Genomic DNA, 22,906 nt, shown 5'->3' on the forward strand with positions numbered 1-22,906 from the left:
AACCTGTAATAAACTTAATAAACTTTTTTTTCTTCTGAACAGAAAGCGATTTTATTGATTTTTGTTTTTTCTTGTTTTCATTTTATATATAGGCTATATATATAGGCATGTGTGTGTGTGTGTGTGTCTGTGTCCTGGTAAATAAATCCTACATTATGGGGACAAAATGTTCTCACAAAGATGGCAATATCCAAAATCCTTGTCCTTGTGGGGACATTTTTGCTCCCCATGAGGGAAACAAACTTTTTGTGTTGTTGAAAAAACAAGAGTTTTTTTAATGTAAAAATGCATTAAGTTTTCTGTGGGGTAGAGTTAGTGTAAGGGGAGACAATATACAGTATAATTCATTCATAAATCATTATGTCAATGAAAAGTCCCCATAAAATGTGTGTGTGTGTGTGTGTGCAGTAGTTATAAAAATATACGTAGGCTAAATTAAATGTTCAGGTTGTTGTATTTCAAAAATATTTTTGTAAGTTATGAATGTTCAGAAATTCAAAAATGTGCCGTAGCCCTAGTTAATCATTCATATCTTTCCCGAATGAACTGAAATTAACTTTTTGACTAAGGTATGCCTACGTGGCCCCCAGAACTGATTTCCAAGGGCATTGTTCTGACCACAAATAAAAAATAAATGGGCTTCTTATTTATTTGTATATGTTTCGAATGTTTTCTGCACACTCACTGTTTTCGGAGCTGATTTGAGCCGCTTCACAAACACTAAGCCTACTAAAAAAACAAGATAGACTAGAAAAGACTCTTAAAGGAAATTTTTTATATATTAAATGTTTAAAGAAATTATATTGTAAATACAATTATGTTTTAATAACTTCCGGTGCTGCTGTGAAATCAGGCAATTGGTTTTATTTTGCCATGTAGCAAAAAAAAAAAAAAAAAAAACGATATCGAAAGAAATCGAGGTCACTACGAAGTCACTATTTTACGAAAATGATCTACGAACTGGCAAGCTGGTAAATATGCTTATTTCGAGGCGCACACGCGCCGCATTCTCTTCAATGACCGCTTGGTGGCAGCAGTGTATTATTATAACGATTAAGTGAAGAACACTGGGTTACTCGAGCATCTAGAGCAGGGGTGTCCAATCCTGCTCCTGGAGGGCCACTGTCCTGCAGAGATCAGCTCCATCCCCAATTAAACACACCTGGACCAGCTAATCAAGCTCTTACTAGGCATACTAGAAACTTCCAGGCGAATTTGAGCTTAACTGTGAGAACTGCTGCCCTCCAGCAGAGTTTGGACACCCGTGATCTACAGATACTGAGGACGCATTAAAAAATACAGGATCAATAGCTCTTAGATTTCAACTCAATTTCTCCTGAAATCCAGCCCTGATTAGTTTTGCCCATACTAACAGAAATGTAAACAACCTTTTCTCACATAAACTTTTTATTTTATCTTTACAATACATTCGATCATGCTAATAAGTCCACATGCTCATTTAAGCTGTAATAGTGCAGTGGAGAGACACATACTCAAGATCATAGTTCCCCTTCTGGACTACATTTCCAAATGGACAAGTCTATAAAAATAAAAAAAAGTTAAAAAACAAGTATCAATTTAATGGCATTTGATAGGTCTTTAACTGCAGTGTAATCTTACATCTTATTTGAAGGAATGTCAAGCTGAATTCAAAAGATGGCCTTTGCAAAGTTTCTATGATAAAGTTCTATTATTTAATTATATATAATTAAAACTTAAAGGACTTAAGGTTCAGTTTAAAAGTGACATCCTAGAAAACTGACCTTAGGCTTGTTTGAGATGCGCCTTGCCTCGCCTGAACTGTAGTCGAGAGTAGGCGGCTGCAGTGAGGGGAGGAGTGAAAAAAGCGCAGGCAAGCCGGACAGATCTCTCTTCTCGCAGTGGATCTGACACCTGTGAGATCAAAGATGGATATCGCGGGATTCACGCTCGTGCACAGTGTTGCTAATAAACTGGATGTAATTCAAGTTCTGTTGCTTTTATATGAAAATAAATAAAATGAACAAGACACCCAAAGTACTTGTTATTTAATTCCATACCAAATACATGTTTATCAATATTTTTTTTTCTTTACAGACATATGTGTTTTTATTTATTTTATAAAAATTAAATTGCATAACCCAAAGAGATCGCACTGTCAGATAGTTTGGGAATATACACACATAACATATATACACATAAAACATGATATTATAGTTTTAAAATCAAAACATTTTAAAAGAGAGCAATACATCACAGTTGTTTAAACCAATGAGCATTAAGCTGTGTCGTCAGCAAGTCGTTTCCCATCGTGCTTTTGATCAGCGCAGTCAGTGGAGAGCAACTGCGCTCGACTGCAGAATCCGACACGTGCGCCTTGCGCTCGCGAGAGATTTTTGACATACGTCAGTATGACATCAGAGCAAGGCGGACCGCACTCGGACACATTTCTAACCGGCATGCATCTCGCGCTGATCACCGGTGATCGATTCTGCGCAGATTTTGCTCATCTCAAACAAGCCTCTTGTCTCAGCTGAGTTCTTCATGAAGACGCCATGTCCTACAAGCTCAAGGTTTTGGAATTATGGGAAGGATTTGACGTCACAGTGACGCGCGAACGTCGCAAAACTTGTGACAAATACAAAACACATTCCTCTGGTGTTACTTATGAAGAGAGATGTGCTGTCGGTTGATATGGGCATCATTAACCCAACTGATACAGTATTTTACAGTTCTAAAACAACAACACATCTATTCGTTCTGTTTCTAAAGTTGTCACCAAGCCTTGCTCTGCTTATTGGACTAAATTTGTCAGTGACCTTGATTGGGAAAGTATTTGGTTATTACCACATAGGTTTTGTTTTTGTTACAAACAAGGTAAAATACATTTCTTTCAAGATAATACACAAATTCTACCCTGTCAAACATTTGCTTAGTAAGTTTAAGAAAGACACTGCTCTTTTTGCTCATTGCACGACAGTACCCCCCATTTTCTGGCATTGTTGTCACGTGAAAGATTATGGTATGATGTGTCTGTTTATTAATGAAAATGTAGGCTATACTCTTCAATTTTGCTTTGCATTTTGAAAATGTAATTTTTGGATATTTAAAATATCATAACAGTGTGAATAAGGACGCTTTTGTAATCAATCTGGTAATTTTATTAGTCACATTTCACATTCATAAGTTTTTTTCTAACACAAAAACCCTTTTCTCAGTAGTCCTTAAAGAATTTGAAAATTCATTTTCTCAGTTCTAGGCCTAATAGAAAAGCTATTAAAACTGTTCATCTGTGTGTGTGTTTTCTATTGCTGTTATTCTTAATAAATATTGCTACGATCTAATTTTGTTGTACCATACTGTAAACTGAATGTTCAAATAAAGCATTTTTAAAAAGTTTTTTTGTGTACAACTTTTATTCTGTTTGCTTTTTTGATATTTAATTGCAACTATTCTCAATTTGTTGTACAATTTATCTATTGTAGGGATTTTTATGTAATCCCTTGGCAATGTTCTTTATGTAGCCTAATTGTTTTTCAAGCATTAATAAATACATATTTTTAGGTGAACCACTTATTCATTTCCTGTCCAAAATAGATACACCTATAGGCAAAAAAAAAAAAAAACGTTTAAATTCTTTGAAAGTAAATGTTATATTGAGGATTATTAAGTATTCTGTTTCCTTTGGCCTGGAGGTGGCGCCATTCCAGAACAGTAGATCATCATTCACAGTGATCCAAACTGAGAAAGAACAGAATACTCTCTTAAAATTGGTTCTTCTTAGATAACTATAGTTTATATATAATAATAGTTAAATATAATAGTTATATTTTTGCTTTTTAATCACAGGGTACAATATTGTGAAGCTATAGATTTTATATTCTGCATCTTCAAGCTCAGATCTGACATGAGAAGTGTTTGTCTGGAGCCTCTTCTGAGTCGTGTTTTCTCAAGTGATTTCAGTGGGAGAGATGTTGTTGTTCTGCTGATCCAGAACGTCTCTCTGTGTGCTTCGCTGAACCTGAACGTCTCCACGTAAAGTCAGATGTCATTTAGTTGTGTGTGGACGCACCTGAGTGCTTTAAGCTTTCTCGAGGGTTCTTCTGTAGACAGTCTTCACAAAACATCTGCTTACCTCAGCAAATATTACAAAGAAAGCAAATGTCACTTCATCCTGACATCCTTAATTGCTGTAGCGTTGACATAGATGCATAAATGAGCCTTATCATTCAGAAATATCTATCTATCTATCTATCTATCTATCTATCTATCTATCTATCTATCTATCTGTCTGTCTGTCTGTCTGTCTGTCTGTCTGTCTGTCTGTCTGTCTGTCTGTCTTTCTGTCTGTCTGTCTGTCTGTCTGTCTGTCTGTCTGTCTATCTATCTATCTATCTATCTATCTATCTATCTATCTATCTATCTATCTATCTATCTATCTATCTATCTATCTGTCTATCTATCGCACCAAGACGTCAGCAGATCCTTCAAGTCCTGTAGTTTGAGGACTGTTGGTCCGGCACATCCACAGATGCTCAACTGGTTTAAGATCTGGAGAATTTGGAGGCCAGAGGAACACCTTGAACTCTTCATCATGTTCCTCAAGCCTGATCTATGATCTACCATGTCAGATTTACGTCCACATGAATTGGACCCAAGGTTTCCCAGCAGAACATTGACCAGAGCGTCACACACTCCCTCCACCGGCTTGTCATCATCCCACAGTCCATCCTGGTGCATCCCTTCCCCAGACGACCGTCTTCCACTGCTGCTCCGAGGTCCAGTTCTGACACTCATGTTCCCAGTACAGAAGCTTTCGACGGTGGACGGGTCATCATAGATCTCTGTTTGGTCTCCATACGCAGCAGATGCACTGTGTGTTGTGACACATTCCTCACAAAACCATCATTTAAACTGTGTGACTTGTGCCTCATAGACCTTCTGTAGGCTCGGACCAGACGGGATAGCCTTCATTGCCCTCGTGCATCAATGAGCCCTGGGCGTCCAACACCCTGTCGCCGGTTTGTGGTTTGTTCCTCCTCGGACACTGTTGGTAAATTCTCAGCACAGCTGACCAAGAGCGACACACAAGCCTCGGCGTTTCAGAGATACTCTGACCCGGTCGCTCTGCCTGAACTATCTGGCCCTCGTCAAAGTCGCTCAGATCTTAATTTCTGCCCATTTCTCCTGCATCCGACATTTTACCGTTTTTCTCAGTCGCTTTGGTGCATTTCTCACATCACTATTTACATTTGCACAACAGTTAGTTCAACCTCCACAACATTTAGTCATTTGTGCACATCATAGTAGCAGTTTCTCATTCCTTCACTGTAAAAAATTTCTAACCCTCCCAAATCAAAAATTTCAAGTGACCGATAACATCTAAATTTTTCAATTGGCCCAAGTGAAATTCTTGTTGCAATAGTCTGTTAACATTGGCTCAATGAGAAATAATACGTCAGACTAATGAAAAAATTTAGATGTTATCGGTCACTTGAAATTTTTGACTTGGGGATGTAATTTTTTTTTACAGTGTTCCAACAAATTGCAATTGCTTTTGGACATGCATCAATTGCTTTCATACAACTCTCTGCTGTTTTATAACATTATCATTTGCTTATGTCATGTCAGTCAAAATTAACTATACTTGTGAATGCTGAATAGTCATTCCATATAAAACTAATAGTCCTCATTTCATTGCTTGAGTCATTACATACAAAAATGTTGAACTAGTTGTCAAAATCTGTCAAGCAAATTTTACACATTTTTTTTAAATCCTTTTTTTCCTGAAAATGTCTCCTAAATTGAACAATTTCTCTCGGGTGAATCTCAGCTTTCACTGATGAGGAACGTCTGGATGTGCATGAATGATTACAGTGCTATGTATGTTGTATGTTCAGTTCCAATATGTACTGCAATATTGTTTACAGTTGTGCACAGCTCTACCCAAAGAGAGTTTATGTTTGTTGTTAATAAAGGTGTATTTTTTCTTTTGCACAATGCTGTGAACAAATTAGAATTGCAAAGAGCATATGCAGTAAAAATGTGAAACATACATATTCAGTGTCTTGTACTCAGTTACCTCACTAAATACAGTAATGTGTAACTTTACTGTATTTTTCCAATGGCTGTGCAAATAGTATATAGTGCTGTCTTGAGCATTTTCAGGTAGTGTCACCACATTTACAGAGTAAACTGTCATAATGAAAACATGACAAAGCCATTTGATTATCTTGTTCATAAACAATGGTGTCAGGACTTTTCATCTTGATGACACTGACACTTTCATTGACATGAATACTTGCTTTTGAGGAATGAGCTATCCATTTTGAGCAAGTGACACGCTTTTGCAGGTTATCAACTGCAGTTTGTACTAATTGTTTTGAGAACTGCATTAACTGTTGTGCAAATGTAAATAGTGATGTGAGAAATGCACCAAAGCAACTGAGAAAAACTGTAATCACGAGAACTTATTGTTTGCTTTCCATCTAATCTACCCAGATCTTACAGTTTTTCTGAATTGCTAAAACACATTTCTTGAAACCATCACTCACTTTCTCAAAACCTTAAACACAAAGCCAAATTTTCAAACCATTTTATGTGCTCAAAATCAAACAATGCTCTCAGATCATACACACATCGAGTCAATATTATAAACACTACAGATCATTCGTTAGACACTACATCAAAAATGGAGAACACAGAATCCAAAGCACGCAGTTACAGAAAAAAAGTATGTAAAAAAGGAAACAAATTTATTTTGCAATTATGTAAAAAAGTATAGTAATCACAACTTACAGAACTAAGGTGAATAAATTGTAGACTGTATGCACTGCTAATATTGTACTGAATATTGTATAGTAGGCCTATTGAATGTCTGTATATTCAACACTTGCATACTGTGAAAATACAGTGACCCAACAGCAAAAGCCAAAAAGGTTACAGTAAAAAACTGTAAATGAAAAGCATGTTACAGTCACTCAGAAGAGTTGTGCAACTTTCTCCACACTTCGCTCTTCCTTATCTTCATCCTCTTCCTCCTTGTTCACCACCTCTTACACATACTCTGAACATGCTCTGAACTGACTTCTTACAGTTTTTTTCAATTGCTTACACACTAAAATTAAAACTTTCCCACAATTAGCAAAACCTTACACTCATGGAGCAAAACACCGGCCTAGATTTGCACGATTGTAAGCACGTGGTCACCTTCACACTTTTTGCAAAACATTACACACAGTGATTTGCAAAACAATAAACACACTTGTATGCATTTGACACAGAAATTGATCATGATGTAATTTCCTTGCAATTTCAAAGCAAAGGCTTTCAAATGAATGGTGCTTAATTGTAGACACACCAGTCAGGTTTACGCACTATAAAAAGGCAACAGTTCACCTGTCTTCAACAAAAATGGACGGTGTCAGAGGAAGAGGGAGAGTGCGGATGAGAGGGGGAATCTGGAGAGGACAAGGTGGAGGAAGAGGAAGAGGAAAAGGAAGAGGGAGAGGAAGAGGAAGAGGAAGAGGGAGAGGGAGAGGAAGAGGAAGAGGAAGAGGAAGAGGAAGAGGAAGAGGAAGAGGAAGAGGGAGAGGGAGAGGGAGAGGGAAGACAACCAAATCCGTGTAACGAAATTGGTTTTCGTTTTTTGGAAACAATTGTGGACCATGTAATAAACCACAGACTATACTGAGGGAGGTGAATTTGTCACTCCAAAAGATTCTTCCCACGTTGCCTTGCAAATGAAAATATAGCCTGTGATGTTGAAGAGGCCCTGTGGCCAGATCCAGCTAGGCGGAGAGATGTTTAGGTTTTTTTATTTTTTTTATTCGGTACTGAACTGGATTTGTATTTTTATGTAACAGTATTACTGTAAGCTTACAGTACAAGGGTATGTTTGGTAATACTGTATGAAAACTGGAAAATGTTTTGTTATGAATGTTTTGTTGAAATGTTCAGTATTGGCTGATAAATAAATATTTTCATTGGTCTGCACAATTGGTGTCATGTGGTGTTTACACTCTCTCTGTGTAAATGCTAAAAGTGTTTTAGGTTGAGCACAGGAGTGTTTAACTGATTCAGACAGAATTAGACCATATGATGGTTGTGTTTATGTTATGACAACAAAATAAGGTTTTATAAGACATTGTATAGTTTTGACGAAAGTGTTCCATTTTGCAAATGATCTGAGGTGTTGTGTTACTTTGGTGTAGGGGAGACCGGGGACAGTTGCAACATGGGGATGGTTGCAACATGTCATTTTTCTCCAATCAGACACAAGCTAGAGTGATGACACTCATACTGCACATGCACAGTTAGACCCTCCCCCCACCAAGAAGACAGTAGACATATTCAACATCTGCTGCTGCATTTATTGAACAAAACTTGTTTTGGAGGTATGAAAGTAAATTTTTTCATGAGATATATTTTTTGTCATACTGTCCAGACATTTTGTATGAATTAATCAAAACTTACTTAGTTTTAATTATTGTTTTGTTGACTTCTAAGTGACATGGTTAGCATGTGTCAAAGTCAGTGTGTCTAGCAGGAATATGATGTTCTGTCATGGCTGATAGTGTTGGGGACGGTTGCAACAAGTTATAAATTGCATGTTTAATAAAAGTTTGTTGCATTGCAAATTGCTCAATTCTTCCTGTCTGACATTGAAATATGCAGAGATTGAATAGCATCTGTAACACCTGCACACTGAATCTGTGTAGGCCTATGTTCTACACATAAACAAAAAAAAAACCTCAACTTTTATTTGATAAATATGACTAAATAAATAAATAATAGGCTACAATAATATTATTGAAATAAATAATACTATAATATTATAGTAGGCCTAAAACAGTTTATATTTTCAGAATTCTATGCTCATTGAGACAAAAAGCTAAAATTAATTAGAGAAATTTAAGGTATTTTTAACGTGTTGCAACCGTCCCTGGGTTGTGTTGCAACCGTCCCCTGGGTCGGGGTCAGTTGCAACATCTGACTTCTTCTATTAAAATAAATACTGTGAACGATGTCATATATAATCATCTTTAAATGGTATGGGTAATTAGCAGACAGATGCAAGTTTAATATATACAAATTTGGTTGGTCTAGTCCAAATAGTCTCTGAGTAACTGAGAGAAATGCAAAAAGTGTTGCAACTGTCCCCGGTCTCCCCTAGTGTTGTGCTAATTGTCAAGTCAAGTCATCTTCATTTATATAGCGCTTTTAACAATTTAGATTGTTTCAAAGCAGCTTTACAGCATTTTACTTAAATTATAAACGTATAATGTAAGGTAACAGAGATTGTTTTGGCTTTATAGCGGTTCTTTAATAAAGTTATTTTCCAGCTAAAGTTAGTTTTGATTGATTCGCTTCCGTCGCAACGATCATTTGTTATTAAATTAGGGTCCGCTAAGACGACACCATTCTCTCTGAGAAACGCTGATGGCGTTCACATGCGCATTAAGAATTGGCTATAGTTAGGCTATGTGCGTTTGAATATATGTGCGCGGGTTTGTAATTCCCTACAAACCAAGCCTAAACAAAGTAGGCTACTGCTCTTTCCTTATAAATTTTGATACCGAATTTTATTTTATTTTAGCACTTCGGGGTAGGTAGCCTACGCGAAACGAATTTCCCGAAAACGCTTTATCTGTAGAGTGGTAAAGGGATCCTCCATCCCTATGGAGAGACTAGTTGGCACTTTGTGTGAAGGGGTTTGAAAAACCGGGCCCTGTTTTCAAAATTGTGCTTAAGCAATTGAAAAAAACTGTAATATGTGGCCTTGTTAGGAGATGATCAACAATATTCACTTCACCTTGAACTGGTCATAATGTTTTGTCTCATCAGTGCCAGAACAGAAACACTGCAAGCTAAAGCTATAGCTATCTAAATGAGGACATGCAATAGACATCCGCTGTTTTTATATAAAGCTAATTCAATTTAATATGGATTAAAGTAAAACCAGACAGCAAACTTTAAAAAGGGACTGGTTTGATGGGGTGATATGGGTCCGCCAGGTGGTCTGAACCCAGTCTTTAAACTGGGCAGAGTGGGTCGCCTCTTCAAACACTGCAGGAGCTCAGCTGGCTTATACTGCTCTCTCATTTAAACCTGAGAGAGAGAGAGAGAGAGAGAGAGAGAGAGAGAGAGAGGGGGAGAGAGAGACAGAGAGAGAGAGAGAGAGAGAGAGAGAGAGAGAGAGAGAGAGAGAGAGAGAGAGAGAGAGAGAGAGAGAGAGAGAGAGAGAGAGAGAGAAGGTAGGTATGTGAGAAAGAACTGATGTAAAGCTCAACTGAAGAGGGGGAGGAGATTAAAGGTCAGATGTGAATTCAACAGAGAATATGGCCTAAAAGCCCTACATTTTGTTTTGGATATATTTGGACTGGGGGAATTTTTTTTTTTTTTTTTGCTTTGAATAATTTATAATATTTATATATATATATTGTAAAAGTAAATTGATCTATAAGGTTGTTGTCATATATATATATATATATATATATATATATATATATATATATTGGCCTATGTATATATATATATATATATATATATATATATATATATATATATATATATATATATATATATATATATATTTAACAACAACCTTATAGACCAATTTACTTTGACAAAATACAATTATTTGACATGTAAACACATTGCTAAAATGTAAGCTGCAATGTGAGAGATATAGAATACAATGAAAGCGTTGATAAAAAACAATCATCACATATCATGACAAATCAATTCATCACTTTTTTGTTCTTCTTTTTGTCTTTGTTTAGTGTTTCACGCGCACAGTTTCACAGGTTTCATGAAATGTTCGTTTCTAATTCACGTGACACACTTAAACGTGCAACGATCACAGTTTTCTTGACTGAAACCATAACATTCAAATATATCATATTATGTATTATTTGATTTAAGCATAAATATTCTGTTTTCTCTTCCGTGAATAAAATATATTTTCATGGTTCTTATGTAATAAATGGGGTGATGGTTCTGGTTTTTGTGCATTCTTTCGTGTCACAAAATATCTAATTGCCATGCGTTTTGAACACTATGTTGCCTCGTAACGCACAGTGTATCTTGAGTGTTTTGTGTTTTACCTGACACGTCACTGTGGATAATTAGCAAGCATTTATATTAAAAATAAATAATTAGCCTAATTTTTAAAGATATATTATAGTGATAGAACTAAAAAACAAAACAAACTGGGGACATATTTGGTTAGACTATTAAACATGTAAACTTTATTTATATGCAAGTTGCACATGTTATAATCTGTAATATAATTAGCCTATATATGACATATTTAAGATGTATATATATATATTTTTTTTTACAAACGTAATAACATGCAAAAGTAAATAATAGCTACATTTGGAGTTTTGTGGCAAAATAAAAACGATGTTCCATTTAGCGATAAAGGATAAAGAATAAATGAATAATAATAATAATAAGAAGAAGAAGAAGAAGAAGAAGAGGAGGAGGAGGAGGAGGAAGAAGAAGAAGCGCAAGCAGAAATTAAATAGATAAAAATCCTCTATTGACATATTTTGATTCCAGATCATTTCAGAAAATAAAATAGAAAATATAAGTTTGATTTAATGTTTTAGAAATAAAGTTTATGTTTAGGTTTAGAAATAAAACAAACAAATTAATAAGACATGACAAATGAAATGAGCATGAAACTACAGGCCTATACAATTCAGTTCGAGTCTTTATGAAGTCTGTTCGTGGAGCTCATAAAGAAATATGTAGAGATATTAAAACAGTTTGGCAAAGGCTAATGATTTTATTATCTTTCATTCAGACCTCATCTCAGATCACTGCAGGGAATTCTTCAGATGCTCTTTTTAACTTACACATTTTTACCAACGCGATTCCATTAAAACGCAATGGCAAACTGATTAGATACATGTATTTCCACACAGCCAGAGGCTTTCTGCCTAACTATTAGCATCATTTCAGTCCTTCAATAACATTAATTGCGGGAGACAGCAGAAGAAAGGCTGTTTAAGTGCTCTGTCACTTGCGTTGGACCTTTCACCTCATCACAGGCTGGAATGCGTCCTCGAGCGCGCCACAGAGCCACATGCACACCTGGAGATTCACACACAGCCTTTGAGGACCAAATCAAGCAGATTCAACAAAGAAACTCTCGCTGTTGCGCGCTTTCCGATGTGGAGCCACTCTGAGCCACAGATATCCTTATCACCACTTTTTTATGATTTCATGACAAATAAACCTTTAATACAAAATACATCCAATTACATATTTTAAAACACAAATACTAAAGCTAACAAAAGCATAAATAACATAAGCAAAAATAATAAAGTAATAATATAGGCAATTAATGTCAGTTTGTTCTGATTGTATTTTACGCAATGATATAAAATCTGTTCTTTGTTGTTTTGGAAAGTCTGCTAAATCTGCACAATTCCAGTTTGCTTTTTCACATTAAATGAATCTAAAATGAAGTCCCTTTAGCCCTGTCCTGCGTTTCAAATGTAGATAACGCATAAGATTGATGTACATCACTGCGCGCCGTGCACGCGCTCCTCTGACCCTTTCCATATGTTTCATGGCGTATTTGGAAATAATGCAACTGTTCCAAGACTAGTACTTTCAGTGGCTTTTTAAACATGATTTGTTTTGCTTTTGCTTTTTTAGAGGCCGACTAAAAAATAAATAAATCTGAATCTCTCAGTTCTTTACCGTGCGTGTTTAATACGGCCAGAGAAAAAGCGGGAATATTCGTCAGTTTACGAAAAAAAAAACGTTTCTAAGGTTTAATTGTTAATGCTTAATACTCTTCCATATGGACTAATTTGAATCACTAGAACGTGCCAAAGTTAAGACCTTTTCAAATAAAAAAACAGACTGAATTTAAATGATCAAGAAGGAATTCGAATAAACACATTTCTGACCTGCTTTGTTTTTGTGAGTTCACAGAACATTTTCTTATGTTATTATAAAACTACAAACTAGCACATATCGATTGATTACCTGGTATATTTTGTGCGCTTTCATTTCGAACTTCTGCCTTTGACTCCTTTGACTCCAAGGCAATAAATGCAGGAAATGCGAATATTCACAAATGTATAAAGTTTTCCCTCATCCGCTCTTTATTAAGGTTGCTCTGTGCGGACTGTGGATCTGCAAACACACTGCTGTGTTTTGTGCTTGTTGGCCATGCCCTCTGACTTCATATTCCACAGGGTTAAGAGGTCCTCCATTTGCATATTGAAAAATACCACACGAATTTGAAATATAAATGATTTCATCTTGTAAGTAAAGCAAATACGCATAAGCAATCATTTACTAAACCACTATAGTTTGGAGAGTTTGTAAAAACGGTTTCAAACTTTTCTATATATTAAAAAATAAATAATTTAGACTTTGTCATTTAAATAGAGCTAATGGCCAATTAGCTTTGGCTTCGATTTAATAAGAACACACTGAATTATAGTTCATATTGATGGTTTGGCGCGGAATGAACAGACCTATCACATCCTTCTGATTTTTTAGCATAAACTGTGAAAATGAAATTGTAGCCTAAACTGACGCATCACATGTTAAACTGAGCTCTCAAGTTTGTCTAAAGAGAAATCTTTAGAGGAGAATTCAGGCTGTGAGCGCCACTTATCATAATGCGAAAGCTTGGATAGATTTATGTGTAAAAAAAAAAAAAAGAAAAAAAAAAAAAAAACCTGACGCCACGCACTTGGAAGCTCAAAATGATACAAATTTGCGTTCTGATGGCATTCTTTGTGTATCTTTTGCTCCGTGAGTATTTTCTTCAATTACTAGGATGTCAATGGCTCGTTTGGCTCGTTGCTCCGCCCCCCGTGTTTGTCGTACAGCAGCAGTCTGACGGGAATAAGGCAGAAATAAGAGCGTCCAGGACTCGCCTCTCTCCAGCGCGCACAGTCGGAGCTCAGAGAGCGCGGTTACGCACGGAAGACACTTGGCGTCTGGCGGTCGCACATCATATCCACGGGCCTGTGGCAGCTTCAGCAAACTCGCTCGCGGGCTGAACCATGTCCTTGAGCCCCAAACATTCAACGCCTTTCTCAGTGAGCGATATTTTGAGCCCGATCGAGGAGACCTTCAGGAAGTTTGCAGCCATGGAGAGCAGCGTGAGCCTAGCGTCTCCTCTGTACAGACAGACTCAGGTGTCTCAGGCGAATCTTCAGCAGCACAGCATGGGCCACAACACCTACCACATGCCGCACTCGCAGTTCTCGCACAGCGCCATGGGAGGATACTGCAACGGGACTATCGGAGCCATGGGGGACCTGCCGTCCTACCAGGAGAGCATGAGGACCGGCGCGACCGCCACGGCCTGGTACGGCTCGAACCCGGAGCCCAGATACCCGACAAGTGAGTCAGATGAAAAGAATCATTCATTCTGTATGCCTTATCAAACAAAAAAGCCGTCACGTTCATTTAAAAACAAACAAACAAACAAACAAAAAAACATTTAGAATAGCATATAGAGAGAAAAAAATCCATTATTTCACTGTAAAAAAATATTGTTGGATTAACTTAAAAAAGTAACCTGCCGCCTTAACATTTTGAGTTCAATGAAATGAATACAATGAAGGATATTGGTTTAATCAATAGAAACTCTAAATATCTGAACCACATAAATTATTTAAGTTGATTTAACAAAAAAAAAAAAGTGTTGTTTACATACTGTCAAGATGAGGCTTATGAAATTTGGCTTGCATCATGCGTTTCATTCTTTAGATTATATAACAATGCATTGATTGCTCACACATCTCACAAACCTAAATAAATAAATGGGCCTATTGATAATAGATAGATAGATAGATAGATAGATAGATAGATGTAAATATTATTTTAAGTTAAAAATATTACGTTTTAATGTACGTTTACAAGAAAATATTATTTCAGTCTTTCTACTTCAAAATGTCACCCTTGATTCTAGCCGTTTCCTTTTTATTTCAATTGATGCATTTTATGAGTGAAAAAAAGTCAATCGTATGCGCTTTTTCAGTGTACAGAGATATAGAATTTCCTTTAATTCTTTTCTCTTCTCTTTTAAATCTCTTTATTTGCTTAATTCGTATTTGTATTCGATTTCATTTAGCCTATAATAGGCCTAAATAAGTGGATGTTTTGTACTTATACATCTTCCGTAAAACAGCAAATCATTTTAAAAATGCTACAGGCATATATGCTATAGAAAATATAATCTATCTATCAAATAATTAAAATATTTTTTGTTTCATACTAAATAATAGGCTTTTATGAGTTGAACTGTATAATGCGTCAAACACTTAAGATGTGCTAGTACACTTATTTTTTTTTAAAGAAACTTAACTGGCATTTATTAGTTACTCTGAATTGTGTTTATAATAAATCGTCTCCTATAGCCTATATTTGAGCATTTCCTAGTTATGTGGTAGCAGATTATTTTTACGTTCATGTTTGTCCTTCATATGTTTTAATATTTTATCACGTATGTTGCATTTAATTTATTTGATCTCTTATGTTTGATGCACGTTTTTTATCGAATGTGATGCTGTTGACTATATCATTTTTATGTAAACACTTTGAACTGTATTTATGCCTGAAAAGTGCTATATAAATAAAGTTTATTATTATCATTAATACTAATATTAATGTGCTTGTTCTCTCAAGTCTCCAGGTTTATGGGTCCCTCAGCGGGCATGAACATGGGCACATTACCGGGCATGGACGCAAGTAAATCTATGGTGACTTTACACGCGGCGCCGCGCAGGAAACGGCGCGTGCTCTTCTCTCAAGCGCAGGTGTACGAGCTCGAGCGGCGCTTTAAGCAGCAGAAGTATCTGTCGGCACCGGAGAGGGAACATTTGGCCAGCATGATTCACCTGACCCCGACCCAGGTCAAGATCTGGTTCCAGAATCACAGGTATAAAATGAAGCGCCAGGCGAAGGATAAAGCGACCCAGCAGCCGGACACCGCAAACCTGTGCGCGCAACAGTCCCCGAGGCGCGTGGCCGTGCCAGTGCTCGTGAAGGACGGTAAACCGTGTCAGAACGGCTCCAGCACACCGACGTCGGTCCAGAACGTGATGGGCAGCGAGACTTTAGCTTTGGGATCAGCGGAGGATCTGGAAGAGATGTCTCCCAGTCCTCCTCTCATGACTGACGCTGCGCTCATCGAGTACACGAACAGCATGGTGAGCTCCAACCTGCTGTACGGCAGAACATGGTGACACTTCACACGTCAATCACCGTCATCACCCGGGAAACGGATCAATACGTGCATTTACACAAAGACCTTTTTTAAAACGCATTTTTTAAACTGATGCAGGACCCTCATGTGAATTGTATGGATTGTAACTTTAAATCATTATTGAATGAAAAGCTTCACGCGGATGAGAGTGCGTGCGCGCGCGCGTGTGTGTGTGATGAAGGCTAGTTTAATCCGACATCATTTTTGTTGCTTTGTAAAATACAAGCTGTAGATGAAGAGATGTTTTGTGTAAATATCTAACACTGGACAAAGAATGCTTTCTTGAAGTCTTTTGTAAGTTTAAAAAGGAAAACAATAAATATGAGTGCTGCAAATATGAAAGAAACCTTTTTTGTTCCTCAGATAGTTTGAGCAAACCAAGCGACAATTATTCGCATTGCATTTATGAAATCTCAACGACCAGACTTGCGGAAATATACACTTGTTAAAGATCTTAACTGATGCGATTTAGACTAAAAATAGAAATTATTTTTTGCACATCAGCCCGAATTCATGTTATTGTTTGCTATCAATCTTACGACGTCAAAATAATGTGTCTCAGTATACAGCAGGATTTTGTTTTCACCGTTCATGATATGCATTTTTGTTGTTGTTAAACATTTAAGAGACCATTATTACCCAAATTAATATTAAAAGTGTTTTTATTAAAACGTGTATATTGACATTTGGGTTTTTGCGTTGCTCAATCAAATCTCGAAAATCTTTTCATGATTCAAAATAAATGATCTAATTGGTCAAATATTAAAACTGAAAGCACAGCTTCTATTAAAATAGGAGAAGATTTACTCATCATTGTCATATATTCCATTCGACTCTGTTTTATTAATGTTTATTAATCTTTTAATTAATTCAATTTAAACACTCTAAATGTCCATCTGCATCTATAATTGCCAAGAGATAAGCTATGAATATTAATTTAAAGATTAAAATACACAAAAAAAAAAATTGGGCTCACCACAGCTATGAATTAGGAGTTTATAAATAGAGCAACATTAAAATAAACCATTAGAATTGAGAATCTAATGAATGCCTAACACACACACACACACAACAAATAAATCAAACTCAGCAGTCTTGTCTCTTATGTGTATTTCATAAGTTTTACAGGCATATTCTTAAAAATCAGTACATAAGAACATTTTGTCAGTAAAACAAGAAAAACTTTACAAATCAACAGCCCAAAAAAGACAATGTAATGTTGGAATAGAAAAGAAGCAGCGTTCAGCTCCAGTTGTAGCGTCCTCCTCCTCCTCCTCCGCGGTGGTCCTGCTGGCCGTGCGCGGGTCTCCAGCCTCCTCGCCCTCTCTGCTGGCTCTGCTGGTTCTGCTGGTACGACTGATCCCAGCCCTGAGCTCCCTGCTGGAACCTGTGGAGAGCAAACATCGGGCACTTTAAACTAAAGTAAAGAGTCTTCGGGAAGCTTCAGAAAAAATACAACCTGATAGAGCAGTAACAAAAATAATACAGGTATTATAAAGGTAAAGTAGCTTATAAATAATACTGTTCAAAAGTTTTGGGTCAATAAGATGTGTGTGTGAAGGAAATTAATACTTTTATTCAGCAAGAATGCATGAACTTGATTAAAAGTGACAAAGAAATTATGTAACAAAAAATAATAATAAATGCTGTTGTTTTGAACTTCCCATTCATCAAAGAATACTGAAAAATAAAATGCAATCATCATTTCCACAAAAATATGTAGCAGCAGAACTGTTATTAACTCGACTGATAATAATCAGAAATGTTTCAAATCATATTAGAATGATTTCTGAAGGATCATGTGACACTGAAGACTGGAGTAATGATGCTGAAAATTCAGCTTTGATCACAGGACTATATTACAGTTTTATTTTTATATATATATATATATATATATATATATATATATATATATATATATATATATATATATATATATATATATATATATATATATATATATATATATATAAAATATTTAAATTGCAATTCTATTTTACAAAATTTGTTTTTATTGTATTTTTGATCAATTTAATGCAGCTTTGGTGAGCAGAAGAGACTAGATATTCCATTTGTCATAAGTTTATGTTGTTATAACATTGTCATGTAAACATTTTTTTATTATTATAATTATTTTATTATTATTATTATTATTATTATTATTATTATTATAGAACTAAAGATATTCCCACAATTTTCTTGAGATTTGGATAAATCACATTTTTGACATCCACTCATATTTCCTGTTTTTTCCTGGACATCAGAAAAACCTAATCTTTCATTAGATCATTTGAAACTGCAAAAAGCTCAAACCCAAGGCAGGACAAACAGGCGTTCAAGCAGCATTTTTAAAGTTCATTCTTTGATTTCCACTTCGCTCCTCCAGATCAAAACTAAAGTCTCCCGAACGCTACGAATAACACGTCCGTAACCAGCGCTCACCTACCCACTCCTCCCAAACATCTATCGGTCTCTAAAGAAACCATCGGGACAGACAGGCATCCCTCATTACTGACGCAGGTCACAGTCTTCCTGAGGAATCCATAATCCCTCCTCCAGGTTCCTTGTGCGTTTCATTCGGCTCCGTCCTGAACGGTTAAAGAAACTCTGCTCTAATAACTACTGACCTAAGGTGACACAGGGCCACAATGGGCTGCCGGGCCCAAAAAGTTGAACCAAAAGAAGCTGATTAGTCCCTGAAGTGGTCTGGAGCCAGAATCAATGGCGGCTCTGTGCGGCCCCTGCGCACAAGAGACAGTGAACTGCACCCGCATTAGTGCTGCCTCATTAAGCCCTGCAAACCTCTTTACCAGGACATTTGTTTAGCGCGCAGAGAAACTAATTCCAGGCCGGCCCCCCCAGGAAGAACATCAATAACTCGGATCCTACACAGGAAGACGGCGAACAGCGGGAGGGAAAAGGTAACTCGAGTCTATTTTCGTTGCTCTGGATTCTTGAATGCATTAAGAGACGTATAATACAGACCGTCACAGGTGCATTGTGGGAGCACCTTGCAATGACCTTCGGGACTAAATATATGTGGCCGCGAGTGTATAGAAAACATCTTACCTGGTGTACGGTGTGGAGCTGGCCGGAGTCTGCCAGGAATCTGTGAAGATGAAAACAGGCGATTAGAGTTTTATTAGTGGCGTTTACTAAAGCAGAACACTAGTTCACGCACATCTGAAGCAATCCTCAAATCATGCATCAAATCATCCCAGATATATGGGACACGACCTATAGAACACCACAGCAATTAACAGAATACCTTAGCAACTGCATAGCACCTTAGAAACACCCTGGCAACCACATGGAACACCCTAACAACCAATAGAATACCTTAGCAATCGCATTGCAATGCTAAAAAAGTGATACTTAAGGTCTCAGTTAACGTTAATGCTTTAACGGACAACAAGCAATGTATGTTACAGTATTTATTCATCTTAGTTAACATAACGTTAACAATACAACTGTTCATTCTAACTTTATGTTTGCATGGATCCATTAAATATATGTTTACAATTAACAATATAAAATATATCATATTTAACAAATGGAACCTTATTGTAAAGTTTTAGAAACACCCTGGTAACCACCTAGAACACATACCAAGCAAACAATAGAATAACTTAGCAAATGAATAAAAAAAACTCCTTAGCAACCACTATAAAACTGTGCTAAATTAAATAAGCATTCCCTAACAACCACCGAAACACCTTAGTAATGCCCTAGCAACCACTAAAATATCATAGCTACCACATAGCAGCACTAACAACCACTGACACACCTTGATAATAACACCCTAGCAACCACTAGAATACCTTAGTAACCACATGGCAATGACAAAACCCCACTGAAAACACAGTAAGGCTTTACAACAATGTCTCAATGTTAATGCTTTAATGAGCAAAACATTTGTTACAGTTTTTATTCACCTCAATTACCATAACGTTAACAATACAACTGTTCATTGGTAGTTCATGTTTGCGTGGAGCCATTACATATTAACAAATGGAACCTTATTGTAAAGTTTTAGAAACACCCTGGCAACCACCTAGAACACCACAGCAAGCAACCAATAGAATACCTCAGCAAATGCATAACAAAAACACCTTAGCAACACCCTAGCAACCACGATAAAACTGTGCTAAATGAAAAGCATTCACCAACAACCACTGAAACACCTTAGTAATACCCTAGCAACCACTAAAATACCACAGCTATCACATAGCAGAACTAACAACCACTGAAACACCTTAGTAGCACCCTAGCAACCACTAAAATACCATAGCTACCACATAGCAGTACTAACAACCAGACACACCTTGATAACACCCTAGCAACCACATGGCAATGCTAAAAAAAACCCACTAAAAACACAGTAATACATTACAATAAAGGTCCCATTAGTTAGTTAACGCATTCACTAACAATGAGCAAAACATTTGTTAGTTTTTTTATTCATCTCAGTTAACATAACGTGAACAACACAACTGTTAATAGTTCATGTTTGCGTGGAGTCCGTGGATCCGTTACATAACAAACGGAACCTTATTGTAATTTTTTTAGAAACGCCCTGGTAACAACCTAGATAGAATACCTCAGCAAATGCATAACTAAAACACCTTAGCAACCACTATAAAACTGTGCTAAATGAAATGAGCATTCACCAACAACCACTGAAACACCTTAGTAACACCCTAGCAACCACTGAAAAACCATAGCCATCACACAGCAACACTAACAACCACTGAAAAACCTTAGTAACACCCTAACAACCACTGAAATACCATAGCCATCACACAGCAACACTAACAACCACTGAAACACCTTAGTAACACCCTAGCAACCACTGAAAAACCATAGCCATCACACAGCAACACTAACAACCACTGAAAAACCTTAGTAATGCCCTAGCCATCACTTAGCATGCACTCAAAACACCTTAGGAACATCAAAATATTCAATTGATCACAGAAGCACTGGGATAAAAGCTTATAGTTCGGATATTAACACTGATGTCGGTGGTAGCGATAGACCAAAATAGACCAAATCACCTTTTGAAAGTAACGGTGCTTCAAATAGACAATTTATTTAAAATTTATAGAAAAACAAAAAAAAACCTTTTTTTATTTTAAATAATGATTCATTAAACATTTTAAATGGACCACAGCGATTAACATTTTGTCAGAACATCTAGTAAGTTATATGTGATTTTGTTTAGTTGTTTGAAAAAAAAAAAAGTGATTCTCAATTTGTCCAGAATCGGGCAGCTCTAGTTTAAAATACAATTAATTTATTTGCTTTAATGTGGAACCTTGAATTTAAAACTCCCATGATTTTCTGAGGAGGTGCCACAACTGTGTAAACAAGATAATATCTCAAATGCTGTATGAAGCACTTTTGAGTGGGATGTTTTTATTAAAATCAAACTGATCCAATTCCACTGACATTAAGCAGCATTTTCAGGGAGGAAAAAAAACCCCCAAACCAAAACAACTACCACCACAAACCAAGCTACAGTGAATCAATAAAATAAAATGCATTAACCTAATTTGTATCAGCTTCTAACTTCAAGGAAAATGGTTTCAGAGATGAAGTGAATTGTGTTGTTCAGTAATATGAACAAGATTTCAGTGTTGGGGGGGTGGGGGACGTCAAAAGTGGCACATTTGCATTTCTTCCCGTGCTAAATGAAATAAGCATTCATCAGCCAGCGCTGCGGCGAGCTCAAGTGCTCTAGTTCCAGCGCTGCAGGTCCTTCACAAAGACAGACTTTAAAAAAAGTAGCAAGCAGCTTCTTTCCTGATCCACCGTTGCCAAGGCGATCACCAGCTGCGGGGCTCTGAGCTGTTTGTTTTATAGGGGCAGGAGCAGAGATGAGTGTGTGTGTGTGTGTGTGCGCGTGTGTGTGTGTGTGTGTGTGTGTGTGAGAGAGGGACAAAGACAAGAACTTCAGCCCAAAAGAAAAAGCTGTCATTTACAAATGTAGGCTTGAAGGTGGAGTAAAGATGGAAAAAAAATTAAATAAAAAAAAATAATTCCCTCTTTGGAAGCCAACAGGATTTTACGGCTTTAAAAAGAATGACCTAGGTGTCAATGCAAAGACATTTACCATAGAAAATAATAATAACTGCATTTATAGTAATGCGCTTGCAAAGAACGACTATGGGGCAAGCGCAAAGATGGCTTTAAAGGGTCACGGACACCTAAAGCTAATTTTTTTTATAGATGTTATCATATGCACAGGTTGCACATCAATTAAAAACAACGACAGCATTAATTATAGGGCTTTTCACACATGAAATGGTTAACCCTGGGTCATCTAAAACTCCAGGTAAATGGACTCACACTGCTTCATAATCTACAATAAAACTGTGTATTCATAGCCTGCAGTTTCACACCGCATATTCCTAAACGCTCTTATTTGCATATTTGCTGTGTCATTGATTGGATGAACGCAGCACGTGACCAGTTTACATAAAAACATTGCACATCCGACTACTAATTTTTAAGTTTATACTGAATGGACTCTTAAAACTACTTCATAAAAAGGTAAGGACGAAACGGTCTCCACTCAAATTGTTAAGTTCTCTGTCAGCATTTGACATTTTTCTTCTGTCATTGGAGCTTGTGTCAGTGAAATCCCATATAGCTTTATGTAAGTCCCAT

At 36.7% G+C, this 22,906-nt stretch overlaps 2 protein-coding genes across 2 annotated transcripts in view; one reads left to right on the plus strand and one right to left on the minus strand.

Moving 5' to 3' along the window:
* The first annotated feature begins 13,356 nt into the window (after positions 1–13,356).
* nkx2.4b (NK2 homeobox 4b) lies at positions 13,357–16,569 on the plus strand. The gene is made up of 2 exons (XM_084091789.1): positions 13,357–14,367; positions 15,655–16,569. The coding sequence occupies exons 1-2, from the start codon at positions 14,025–14,027 to the stop codon at positions 16,212–16,214; spliced, it is 903 nt and encodes a 300-aa protein (XP_083947915.1). The 5' UTR covers positions 13,357–14,024; the 3' UTR covers positions 16,215–16,569.
* Positions 16,570–17,327: 758 nt separating this feature from the next.
* Positions 17,328–22,906, minus strand: part of xrn2 (5'-3' exoribonuclease 2) — a 33,799-nt gene continuing 28,220 nt past the window's right edge. Inside the window, exons 29-30 of the mRNA XM_084091877.1 lie at positions 19,304–19,343; positions 17,328–17,621 (exon numbers count right to left, since the gene is read on the minus strand). Coding sequence (XP_083948003.1) covers positions 17,477–17,621; positions 19,304–19,343 — 185 coding nt within the window. The 3' untranslated portion in view covers positions 17,328–17,476. The remainder of the gene's footprint in view (positions 17,622–19,303; positions 19,344–22,906) is intronic.

The sequence above is a fragment of the Abramis brama genome, assembly GCF_963993115.1.
Source record: "Abramis brama genome assembly, chromosome: 18".
In the NCBI taxonomy this organism is placed as follows: domain Eukaryota; kingdom Metazoa; phylum Chordata; class Actinopteri; order Cypriniformes; family Leuciscidae; genus Abramis; species Abramis brama.

What these genes read in the sequence shown, in the direction of transcription:
- nkx2.4b (XM_084091789.1), top strand. Translation starts at nt 14,025, where the DNA reads ATGTCCTTGAGCCCCAAACATTCAACGCCTTTCTCAGTGAGCGATATT. An exon ending in GGAGCCCAGATACCCGACAA is followed by an intron (nt 14,368 to 15,654) that starts GTGAGTCAGATG and finishes TGTTCTCTCAAG; the next exon opens with TCTCCAGGTTTATGGGTCCC.